The sequence below is a fragment of the Sturnira hondurensis genome, unplaced genomic scaffold (assembly GCF_014824575.4).
Source record: "Sturnira hondurensis isolate 20B ecotype Veracruz unplaced genomic scaffold, ASM1482457v3 Scaffold0009178, whole genome shotgun sequence".
Taxonomy (NCBI): Eukaryota; Metazoa; Chordata; class Mammalia; order Chiroptera; family Phyllostomidae; genus Sturnira; species Sturnira hondurensis.
This window is the reverse complement of record NW_028081809.1, coordinates 2,854,076-2,866,101: the sequence shown is the minus strand read 5'-3', so window position 1 is coordinate 2,866,101 and position 12,026 is coordinate 2,854,076. Positions and strand designations below refer to the sequence as shown.

General features: G+C 40.2%; 1 protein-coding gene across 3 annotated transcripts in view; it reads right to left on the bottom strand.

Moving 5' to 3' along the window:
* Positions 1-361: 361 nt before the first annotated feature.
* Positions 362-12,026, bottom strand: part of MITD1 (microtubule interacting and trafficking domain containing 1) — a 28,116-nt gene continuing 16,451 nt past the window's right edge. Inside the window, exons 6-7 of one of the 3 annotated variants that reach the window (XM_037056792.1) lie at positions 9,937-9,997; positions 362-638 (exon numbers count right to left, since the gene is read on the bottom strand). In XM_037056792.1, coding sequence (XP_036912687.1) covers positions 546-638; positions 9,937-9,997 — 154 coding nt within the window. In that variant the 3' untranslated portion in view covers positions 362-545. Of the gene's footprint in view, positions 639-9,641; positions 9,833-9,936; positions 9,998-12,026 lie in introns of those variants that run through there. The other 2 variants (XM_037056793.1, XM_037056791.1) reach the window with 2 other exon arrangements.

The window sequence follows — 12,026 nt, the reverse complement described above, 5'->3', positions numbered from 1 at the left end:
ATCTCCTGGTAATGGTATGGAGCCTTTTAAATTGCTCTTTTTGCTTATCTATATTCTCATTTTTCTCAATGAACATATGTATTACCTGGTTTGGCTTTGAAATATATTACATATTTGTAGATTTATTGTTTGAAAAATCTGTTCCCTTATTCCATTTCAAATGAAATTATTTGAGGTTTGTCTATATTTATTTTCTTTGAGTACTCTGTTGTAGAATTGCTCAAGACGAATGGTAAGCCTAAAGGCAAGAATAACAGCTCTCCTGGATAGAGAATTAGATAAGTTTGGATTAAATAACCAAGAACTGATAACTAGAAAACAATTTTATTTTTCCTTTTCTCAATCAATTCATGTGTTTGTCTTCCATTTTTAAAAGCATGCTGATTCCATTTTCAAAGAAGAATTGCTTCCAGTTACTTTGTTACCTCAAGGTCCCAGCAACTGGCTTTAAAAACACAGTAAAAAGGGGGCTTATTTTACAGTCAGTTTCCAATGATGTTTACCAAAATCTGGCTGTAGAAGACTGGATCCATGACCATGTGAATCTAGAAGGCAAGCCAGTCCTGTTCTTTTGGAGAAATTCTCCCTCTGTTGTAATTGGTAGGCATCAGAATCCTTGGCAGGAATGTAACCTGAATCTGATGAGAGAAAAGGGTATAAAACTGGCTCGGAGAAGAAGTGGAGGAGGAACGGTTTACCATGATATGGGTAATATCAATTTGACTTTTTTTACAACCAAAAAAAAGTATGATAGGATGGAAAATCTAAAATTAGTTGTGAGAGCACTGAATGCCGTTCAACCCCAGCTGGATGTGCAGCCTACCAAAAGATTTGACCTTTTACTTGATGGACAATTTAAAATCTCAGGAACTGCCTCAAAGATTGGCCGGACTACTGCTTATCACCATTGCACTTTGTTATGTAGTACTGATGGGACCCTCTTGTCGTCTCTGCTAGAGAGCCCTTACCAAGGGATCAGGAGCAAAGCCACTGCCAGCATACCTTCCTCAGTAAAAAATCTGTTGGAAAAAGACCCCACTCTGACCTGTGAAGTGCTGACAAATGCTATTGCTGCAGAATATGCTGCTTATCATCAGATTGATAATCACATCAACCTAATAAACCCAACAGATGAGACACTGTTTCCTGGAATAAATGGCAAAGCCAAAGAACTACAAACCTGGGAGTGGGTCTATGGTAAAACTCCAAAGTTCAGTGTAAAAACTTCCTTTAATGTGTTACATGAACAGTCATACTTGGAAATTAAAGTATTCATAGATGTAAAGAATGGAAGAATTGAAATCTGTAACATTGAAGCACCAAATCATTGGTTGCCCCTGGAAATATGTGAAAAATTAAATGCAAGTTTTGTTGGTAGTAAGTTTTGCCCAATTGAAACTACTATGCTAACAAATATCTTACATAGAACATGTACAGAAGACAATGAACTATACAATAAATGGAATATTCTCTGTGAAAAAATTAAGGGAATAATGTAAATGCAAGGAAATTTCTTAATATTGGAACGTTAAATAAAATAAAAATTGCAATGTACATTATATGTCTCTTAAAATTAAAGGACCTAGCCTCTTTCAGTAACTTCTCCACATTTGTGTCTGTCACCTATCTTTGTGTTTTCTACTGGCCTCTAGGATGCTCTGTCTCTTTCCTCACTGATTTTAATACCTAGCATTCATTTACATTTCAGCTTCTGCTTCTGTTACCATCTTAAGAATGTTTACCATATGGGACGGTCTGACTTTAGTTAGTTCCTTTTCTTACCACCTCTAATACCTTAAACTCTAAAGTTATCCCTTTTAGCTATAATCTTATCCTCTTATCATCTCCCACTAAATCAAGCCTGTTTTAACTTTTATAAGCCCTGAATTTTCCCTAATCTCTTGCCTCGTCTCCCTTCCTGTCCTAGCCTGAATTATTTCAAATCCATTGCCCTTTCTTACCAGCATTCTCATTTGCTCTCTTGACCTACTGTAGCCACCTTTAAAACAAAATTCCAACAATTGCTTTTTCACTCCTATGCTCAGAGGACAGGCAGTATGGGAAGAAAATTCACATAGTTCAGAGTAAAGCAATTTATATTTACAACTTTCAACTTAAATTTTTTTTATTTCTGTGTCAGATTCATTTGTTGACATTTGTTCACATTTTTCAGAGGCATTATTCCTAAATATTTCCACTCTTCAACTTAGAATTCCACTACTTTTGTCACAAACATTGACTCATAATTTGACCAGAGACCTTTAGAAATTAGCTCTTTTAGCCTCCCATGTTCTGTATTTCAACATACCTCATTTCATCCAGTCTCAGAAAAAGAACTCCTTTTCCTTAAAGTTATTCCCTCTTAGTTGTACCCTAGTTTTTTGTTTTTTGGTTTTTCTCCCTTTCCAGTCTGAGTTTTGTACTATCAAATATTCATCTTTTTTTTTGTATTTTTGTCACAGAACAGGGCCAAGGGGGTACAATATACTATTATCAAAAGGACCCCCCACTAGGTTCACTTGTCTGCCGCCAGAGGAAAGATGTCTCTCAATGCCAGAAATTTGTGAAAAGAAAAGGAAATATTTAAAGCTACAGACTTGAAGTAGTGACCTGATGTCTTCATTAAAATATTAAAATCCTTTAGGATACCCACAGACACACAGAGTACTTCCTTCTCCCTCTGCCCTAATCTGGGGTATGTATCTCAGGAAAAGTAATAGATGTCTGTGATTCAAGCTCCTGGCACCATCGGCTGTGTCACCGTTCAGGCAGGATCTCCAATTAATCCAAAGTCACGTGGCACCCTCTCATGGCCCACCAATAAAAGTCCTTGCACCCTTCTTCCAGGCAAAGTCTCTCCTGCTTCCTAGGCCATGTGGCCAAAGGGAGCACCCCAAAGCCACGTGGTCGTCTTCTACCAGAGCTGCAGGGGTCCCCACTCTGTCAAAAACCACATGGTTCTCCCCCAGCAAAGCTGCAGGATGGGGGAGGTCTCCACTCTGCCAAAACTGCATGGTTCTCCCCTCAATGGCTGCCATGTCTGGGTTTAAATCCCCATGCCAATCTTCCTCTGTACCCCCATTTCTGACAACTCCTACAATCAGTTACACCTACCAGCATCCCTGTATTATTCCAAGTTTACTGGGCTGCCATAGTGAGTCTGGGCAGATGTGGCCCCATGTCATGGAGCCAATCTTGTCCAAGCTCTCACACAGGTGTGCCCCCCCAGTTATATCTTGCGTGAAAGTCCCATCCCCTTGGCTCAGAGCATGGCTGCAGCTATTTAACATATCTATGTAACCAGTTAAAGGTTACATAGATATGTTAAATGGCCATGCCAGAGGTAGCTGCAAAGCTGTTACTGTACAAAACAGCTCTGCATGTTCCTGCTCCATGTGTCCCTTCCCCCAACTCACACCTGTAGGGGGAAGGGGTGATGACATCCCTATATATCTTTCTAATATTTCCTGGACACCTTGAGTTCTGGATGCCATTCCAAATCCCTATTTGGGGCCCCCCTTTGGCTGCACAGTTTCATTTTCACTCTACTTACACTGTGTATCCTTACCCATAGTAAATGAACATGCTTATGTCTCCTTTTCCCCAAACTCTCCTGCTCATGGTTTTACTCTCTATCTTTTCATTGCCAAACTTCTTTAAAGAGTAACATCTCTCACTGCCAACCACTTCCTGTCTCTAAAGTTCATTCAGAGACTCCACTTATTCCCAGACTACTTACTATGCATTTATTGAGTGCCTGATAGGTGCCAGGTGCTTTGCTATTTGGATATTTGTGATTAGTGAAAAACACATGGTCACTGACCTCAGGAATCAACAGTTTAGTGTATTGGCTTTCAAACCTTAAAAAATGAATAAAAATGTTTTATACTTTGCACCAGCACATGCACATTATGTCTCTAACAAGTTCATAATACAATGTTTATCTTTTTATCTGATATTTTATATTCAACTTGATTTCATTTTCAACTTGATTTCATTTTCAACTTGATTTCATTTGCATTCAGCAAAGAATTTATGGCCCATTTGATAGGTCAGTATCTGAGTTTTAAAAACTTAAAGCCTTGTGGGGGAAATAGACAAACAAATCAGAAAATAATTACAAAATGAGAATAGTTTGAAAGAAAAGTCCAAGTGGTTATAATAGAAAATTATAGGAGCTAGCTAGAGCTATCAAGATGACTGAGACCTGAGACCTGTGAACCTGAGACCTGAAGAGTAAGAGGAAAGCAGCCATGTGTGGGGGAAACTTTGCCCACAAGTCCCTCCGTCCACCACAAATGAAAATAAAACTACCAAGACATGATCTGCTTGGGGAGGAGAGCTGGTCAGTCTCTCAAAGGAGAAAGACCAAAAACCCCTTCCTCAGCAGCGTTTATTAGGTTTGTAATACACAGGAATAACTCATCAATCAATGTCAGGTGGCAAGGATCAAACAATAGATAACATTTCAAAAAAATCTGAGGGCTTAATCTGAGTCAGTGTCTGTCAGGTAAGGGGGTTTCAAGAACTTTGGGAGACACTCATTTCCTGCTTGGACCCTTACCATATGAATGAAAGAACTCTTAGCAAAGCAGGCTTCACAGGTCTTTATGAATTCTTTCTTTTGCCCGATCACCCAGAACCCGCTCTAGCCAGCAAAGGACTGTACCGCCCTCCCCATCATAGGTTTCTAGGCTTAAGTAGATTAGAGCCAGAAAGCACTTCTCCCAAACAGAAATGGGGACTTGGGCTATGTCAGAATAGCCAGAGAGTGAGGGTCTATCACCCCCTCTTTGCTGCAGCCCCCTCAGATCACTTGAGGGCCTACCAAGTGATCGTGTCTGGCTTAGGTTGCCCCCCACCCCACCCCGAGGGGTCTAACCCATCACTGACTAACCAAACAAGCACTGGGGGCCTGAGATGGATGAAGCAGAAGTAGTGCTCCTGCCAAGGAGATAAGCTTTGTCTCCTTAGTGGCTCACAGTCTGAAGGTCGCTCACTTAGCCTTATCCGTGGGAGGTTTACAGCTCCTTAAACCAGGCAGGGAGGTTCCAAACAGCCATGCAACTCGAAGAGTATTCCAGGTCTTACCAGTTACCTATTGCTACAAAACAAAGCACTTCAAAACCTGGTGGGTTAAAACAGCAATCAGTTATCATAGCACACTCTACCCTCTGGCAATGCCTGCTGGTGCTCAAGAGATTCAAGATACTCATTCACTTAGGGATTGGAATATTCTATCCTGTACGGAAGGTTGGCCAAATGGGACTCTGGAAATCAATAGAGGAGGTACAACAAATTTGTAGGGAGTTAAGAATGAAACTGGCCATCTATATCCCTGTCTGAAGTCCCTGATTGAGCCATAGTCACTGCAGGAATGAAAGCCAAGATACTTCAGTCCATCCCCAGCACCACACGTGGACCATTAAGCTCAGTATTAGGGTGACATCTTTGAGGTTGGGCAGTCCATTCGTGATCTGGGGAAAACTGACAAATCCCAGGAACATGTAAACTATGGGAAAGACTCAAGACAAAACTCAAGAAGCCAAATGGTTATCCCCATCTGCTTTAAAGGGTCCAGTGAAAGTAAACTGAAGCAAATGTGGTTTGACATCATCCCTGTTGGGACCCCACCTGAAAAGACAGACCAGCCTGTGGGAGGCCTTAAAACCTGAACAGACCTGCTGTTCAGAGCTGCTCCTACCACCCCTAGTACCCTGCCTGCTCCAGCAGGAGCCTGATATAGTCCTATTTGGGATGGGTGCCCCCATATCTTGGGTATAGGACACAGACCAAGATCACCTCCAGGGGCCATTTGGGGCATTTGGGGGCCCCATTCGAACTTACCAGTCCCCCAGAAATAAAAAGTGATGGCTCTGGGTGATACTGGAGCCAAATGTATTTTCATACATTGTAACCCTCAGAAGTTTTTGGCCCCTTTAATGCCATCAGTAGTTACAGAGGACAAACATTTATGGCCAGGAAGGTCCCTTTGACACTGCAAATTCCCCAAGAATACACAGTTTTTCTCTCTCTAATACCACATAACATATTGGGCATTGGTATTCTACCAAATCTAACTCTGCAAACCTCTATTGGTGAATTTAGCCTCTGGGTCAGAGTAATCAAACCAGTGCTGATAGGAGATGCCAGCAGGGAATCTATGAGTCTACTGCTGCCACCAACAGTGGTAACTGTCAAACATAAATTGCCGCAGTCAGGGTTAAGGAGACAGCAGAACCTATTTGAGAACTGCACCAAGTGGATATGGTACACTTGCCCATAGTGCTTTGAACAGCCTAGTATGGGCTCCAAGTGAGGGTTCTAAATATTCCTTGGTTTGTGTGGACACCACATCTAGTTTAACCCAATTTTTTCTTATCGCCATACAAACCCAACTGCTACCATTAGAAGATTAGAGAAGCTGAGTACCATGTACAGAGATCCTCATAGAATAGACAGTGATTGGGGTCACATTTCAATGGTCATGATGTGCAAGATTGGACAAAAGAACATGACATTGAGTGGAGGCTTCCTATACCCTATAATCCACAGACAGCAGAGCTGTAGAAGAATGGAATATTAAAGCCACAGATGAAATTATTAATGGGTAAAACCACCTTGGTCAGGTGGACTAAAGTGCTGCCCCAGGCTTTAATGTTTGAATGATTAACCAGTAGAGCCTATTGCCCCATGTGCCAGACTGCGGACCCTGAAGTTGAAGTGTCAATGGGTGGTGAAGAAATGAGGAAAAAAACTAAAGAAAACTCCTTTAAGAAGTTTGGACAACATGGTTATCTGCATGGAATATGTGCATTGCTGGAACAATCCAGTGGAGGGGAGACCACTTGAAGTACAAAATCCTTGGTAAGGCTAAAGGAAGTGAGGTCAAGTTCACTTCCTGAAACTGTGGCAAGCTTTTTTATATATTAGGATTAATAGCCCTTTTTTTACATGTTATAAGTTTGAACTCATGTTTTTAATATTTTTATGGTTCCTTTACTCATTTTAAATATTTACAAAATGATCAAATCTTTTTGCCCTTTCCTTGATAATTCCTGGTTTTTGTATTGTGCTCAGTACATGTAGTGGGTTTTTAAAAATTGATTTTTCATTTAATTAGCACTGTAATCCCGTTAGAGTGATTTTTCTAGGCAGAGTAGAGATCTAACATTATTTTTCCATTTACTTATTTATTTATTATTTCCATTTATTAACAGTATATTCTTTCTCCACTGATGAAAGACTTTATTATATGTTCATTTTCTCAGATGTGTTTCCAGACTCCTTATTCTATCCCACTGCTTTGTCCATTATTATGCCCATATATTTTTTTAAGTTTCTGTAGCATTGTCTTCATAGCTTGTCACTCAAGTCTGCTAGTGTAGTCTCATTTGACATTTCATTTAGAAATTAACTTAGAACTAATATCTTACTAACCCTTCTCATTCAGCAATGTAATTTGTCTTTCCAGTTATTCCAGGTTTCTTTTATATCCTTTCATAAAGGTTGTTTTTTAAATATAGTTTTTGCATATTCTTGATGTGTTTAATTGATAAACTTGCATCTGGTATCCTCCTGGTAGTCCAACTGCATCTGGGAATAGAACTTCAAATATTTAGAATAATGGTGGCATGTCTATAGGCTGTCTTCCTTAAATATCATTCTCTTAGGCAGGGTCTCTGAGAGTTGAATAAGTTAATTTCACAGGGTTGTAGATTGCTGGTTCTCTAGTGACAGATCCATTTGCTTTAGAAATCAGAGTTGTTATTTTAACATGTTAGTAAAGGAGAACTAACACATATTCTCACCTGAATGAAAAGCCACTCTACTTCCCCATGACTATGGGTATCTGGCAAAGTAAGCCGGGATCTGCTACAGAAAGGAACTTCGGATCAGGTCCAATATTTGTGCAAGTGCTCTCCTGAGATCCCCAATTTCACAGTAGACAGATTAAGCCTGTCTTAAATGGATGGAAATGCTCTTCAATTAGCTTGTTTTGTTTTGTTTTGGTTTTTTAGCCTCTCCTACCTAACTTTCCAGTGAAGGCACTCTTCACAGAGCTTCATTCTGTGCATGCACTGGTCACTACCAGCTGGTGACAGTAAACTGGAAAACATCTTGGCACCTGGGACAAGAAGCAAGCCCTATACAAGCCATACCCCAGCAGCAGTTCAGGCAGCCATATTCTTCAGTAATGTGTGCTTCCTTGATGCATCAAGCTCCCTGCCTTTCTCCTCACCTTGTTTTTAGTAAACCTCTTCTTTTGAATGTTTCACCTCTCAATTTCTATCTTTCTACCTTCACTTGTGACACATATAAAGGTCTGCAAAACTAATTTGAGTATCTTCAGGTTCAGCATAATCAGTACCTGAACCTTAAAACATCCAAGAAAAACAGCGGGAACTTTTCTGGAAGTCTTTCTTGTTTGCCCACAAAGGCAAAACATAAATCTCATATCTAAAGCCCCCCCAGGACTACTCTGCTCAACCTTAGCCCCATGGCTTCCTTTCCACATGGTTTTGGTCTTCTATACTATTTAATCTTCAATTTAATCATCAGTTTTTCCCCTGATATGTTTATATGTGCACTCTCCAACAGCAGTACCTCTATTGATCCCTACAGACTCTGGTTTAGCTTATTCTTTAGGCTTCTGGACTATTCATTGCCTCTACCTGTATCCACTCTTCAAGTCCACTCTCCAAGTCCAACTCCATGGAACCTAGCCTTTATCCCCAACCAGTCAACTGGCATCTGGATGAATGAGCTTACCAGAATAGTTAATTCTAAACTGCGAAGCTTTATGAATGTGCCAGCCAAGTTTGAATGAGCTGCAAAATATATCTGGATAACTAAACAGGTTGATTTGCCTTTATGGAGTTAGGTAATATTGGATAACAATGTTGGTGAATGTCTGCCAAAGACCTTAAATAGTAACAAGATTGATATTGTACTTTATTCCTGGATATTAGACCCACAAGCCCACCTGTTTCCTAAGACAGGGGTCCCCAACCCCCCCACTCTAGTACTGGTCTTCAGCTTGTCAGGAAGTAGGCCATAAGAAACGAAACTCGCAGCCTAAGCTCAACCTCCTGTCCCATCCCAACCCCCACTTCATGAAACCGGTCCATGGTGCCAAAAAGGTTGGGCACCACTGTCTTAAGAGTACTCTTATCCATAATTTTTCTGCCTGGTCTCTAAATTCCCAGGGACAATATTAACATCCAATTCATCTTTATAATAGGTGCTCATCATTGATTCATGTTCCAAAAGCCAAGTAAGAGAAAAGATGGTAGTAAAATGTTTAAGTTTACCATATGACTTAAAACACTGTAATTTAGCCCTGGCTAGTGTAGCTCAGTGGATTGTGCGCAGGCCTGTGAACTAGAGGATCGCGGTTTGATTCCCAGTCAGGGCACGTGCCTGGGCTGCAGGCCAGTTCCCAGCAGGGGACCCACTAGAGGCAACTATACATTGATATTCTCTTCCTCTCTCCTTCTCGTCCCCTCTAAAGATAAATAAATAAAATCTAAAAAAACAAAAAAACACTGTAATTCTAAGTAATATATTTATAAAAGTATTTAGGGTTGGTCACAACTGAAACAATGGATCCATAAATTAGTAGAAATGTATAAATTTATTGTTAAAGTCACACGTTATAGGAATGATCTGTCCAAAGTAAAAAGAAAATATTCACTCAAAATAGAAATGTACAGTATAAATTAACCACTACCCATCATATTTTTTTGGTGTACTTGTTATGAAAAATATCCACTGTTGTTTCATGACATGGTCTTAAATCAAAGTCACAATATCCAAGGGAGAAACGACTCTAAGAAGAGAAGAGAAGAGTTTTTTTTAAAACAAAAAGAACAAAAGCCATGTTGTTAAAATGATATAAAAAGAGTGCTACCCACTCATATGGCTATATCCTACCTGTGGTTTCTTAAAATAATCCAGTCCTCTTCCAATCTTAATCACCCATCCATTGTCAAACCTATTGAAATCAGTATACAGTATTATATTCCAGGCAGTTATGTCAGACAATAATCAAAGCTGTAGGGTATGAAGTGTCAGCAAATCCTCCCTAAGAAAAATAATTTCCTCCAGCAGCATGAATTGAACCAACGCCGGGGGTGAACCAACTCATGGTCTGTATTTACAATGAAGGAAAATGTCCACAAAACCATGGGTTGATTTAATTAGCTGATACAGTTTAACAATCACATTAAAACTTACTCTTGAATTTCAGCTTGCTGATAAAACTTTCCTGGTTGCCAATATGTGGTTTCAAAGTACAGTCAACAGCCTATAGTGGTGCTTCAGGGTTTGTCCTACCTAGCAATGGGCGAAGTAAACAGGAAGGGCTCTGGATCCTGACCTCTCCTTCAACCACAGTAGCTGCATTTTCATGTTTTGCATTTAGGGTGTGCTTAAGTTTTCACTAAAACTGAGGGTGCTGTTGTAAAACTGAGGGCGCCATTGCTATAAACATAAGAAAGCCACTATGCTAAACAGAGGAAACATACCACTAAAAAATCTGCACATACTATTTCCTCATAGACACAGCATACTGTCATACCTACTAGAATATTTTACAAACTGTAAGTAAAGCCACATTAGATAAATATCAGTATCACCAGAAAAGGAAATAAAAAAATTCCCCCAATAGTATAATACAATATGTATAGTTGAACAGACAGAAAGGAATTTTCTATTTTCCTTTCTGTCATAGAACATGTAAATTATATTCCAATAGGAAATGTGAAACTCACATACAGGACAAAATAAGCCAGACTATTTTCCTTCAAAAGTGAAAAGATAAAATAATTAAGCTTTATTTAAAAACTTCAATATTTAGAGACTTTGCCTCCTCACACATCCAAAAGGAAGACAACAACAAATTTAAAAACAAAAAATAATCAGAACTGCAAGAAAATAGAACTGAATGGAAGCCCAACAACCAAGAAGTTAAAGTAGAAACATCCAGATAGTAGGAGGGGCGGAGACAGGCAGCAGGGGTGGAGTAGACTCACAGCAAGGCAGCAGCTGGAGGACCAGGTAGTCCCACATTCATGTGCACATAAACCGGGAGGGACAACTGGTGAGCGAGACAGAGTGAGCAACCCAGGGTTCCAGTGCAGGGAAATAAAGCCTCAAAACCTTTGACTATAAAAACCTGTGTGTGTGTGTGGGGGGGGGGGGAGGTGCAGTGGTGGAAACTCCCAGACTCTCAGGAGAGTTCATTGGAGAGACCCACAGGGTCCTAGAAGGTACACAAACCCACCAACCCTGGAATCAGCACCAGAAGAGCCCAATGTACTTATGGGTATTGGGGGAAGTGACTGAAAGCGAGCCCAGAGCTGAGCAAGTGGCATCATTTTCTCTTTGACTCCTCCCCCACATACAGAGCCACAATGTATCCAGGTGGGTTGCCCCACACTGGTGAATACCTAAGGCTCCACCCCTTACTACATAATAGGCACACCCAGACAAAAAGTATGGTCCAAATTAAAGAACAGATCAAAGCTCCAGAAAAAATACAACTAAGCGATAAAGAGATAACCAACCTATCAGATGCACAGCTCATAATACTGGTCATCAGGATGTTCACAGAAATGTTTGATGTGGTCCCAAAACAGAGGAAAAAGTGAAGGCTATGCAAAGTGAAATAAAAATATACAGGGAATCAACAGTTTCCCTGGACTCAACGATTTCTTTCCCTTATGAAGGGAAGAAAACCTGGACTCAACAACAATTTGCAGCAGAGAGAAGACATAAACATTCAACCAGAACACAACGAAGAAACAATAATTCAAAAAAATGAGGAAAGACTTAGGAACCTCCTGGACAACTTTAAGTGTTCCAACATCCAAATCATAGGGTTGCCAGAAGGAGAGAGGAAGAGCAAGAAATAGAAAACTTATTTGAAAACATAACGAAGGAGAACTTCCCCAATCTAGCAAATAAAATAGACTTCGAGGAAGTCTAGGAAGCTCAGAGAATCCCAGAGAAGTTGGGGCAGA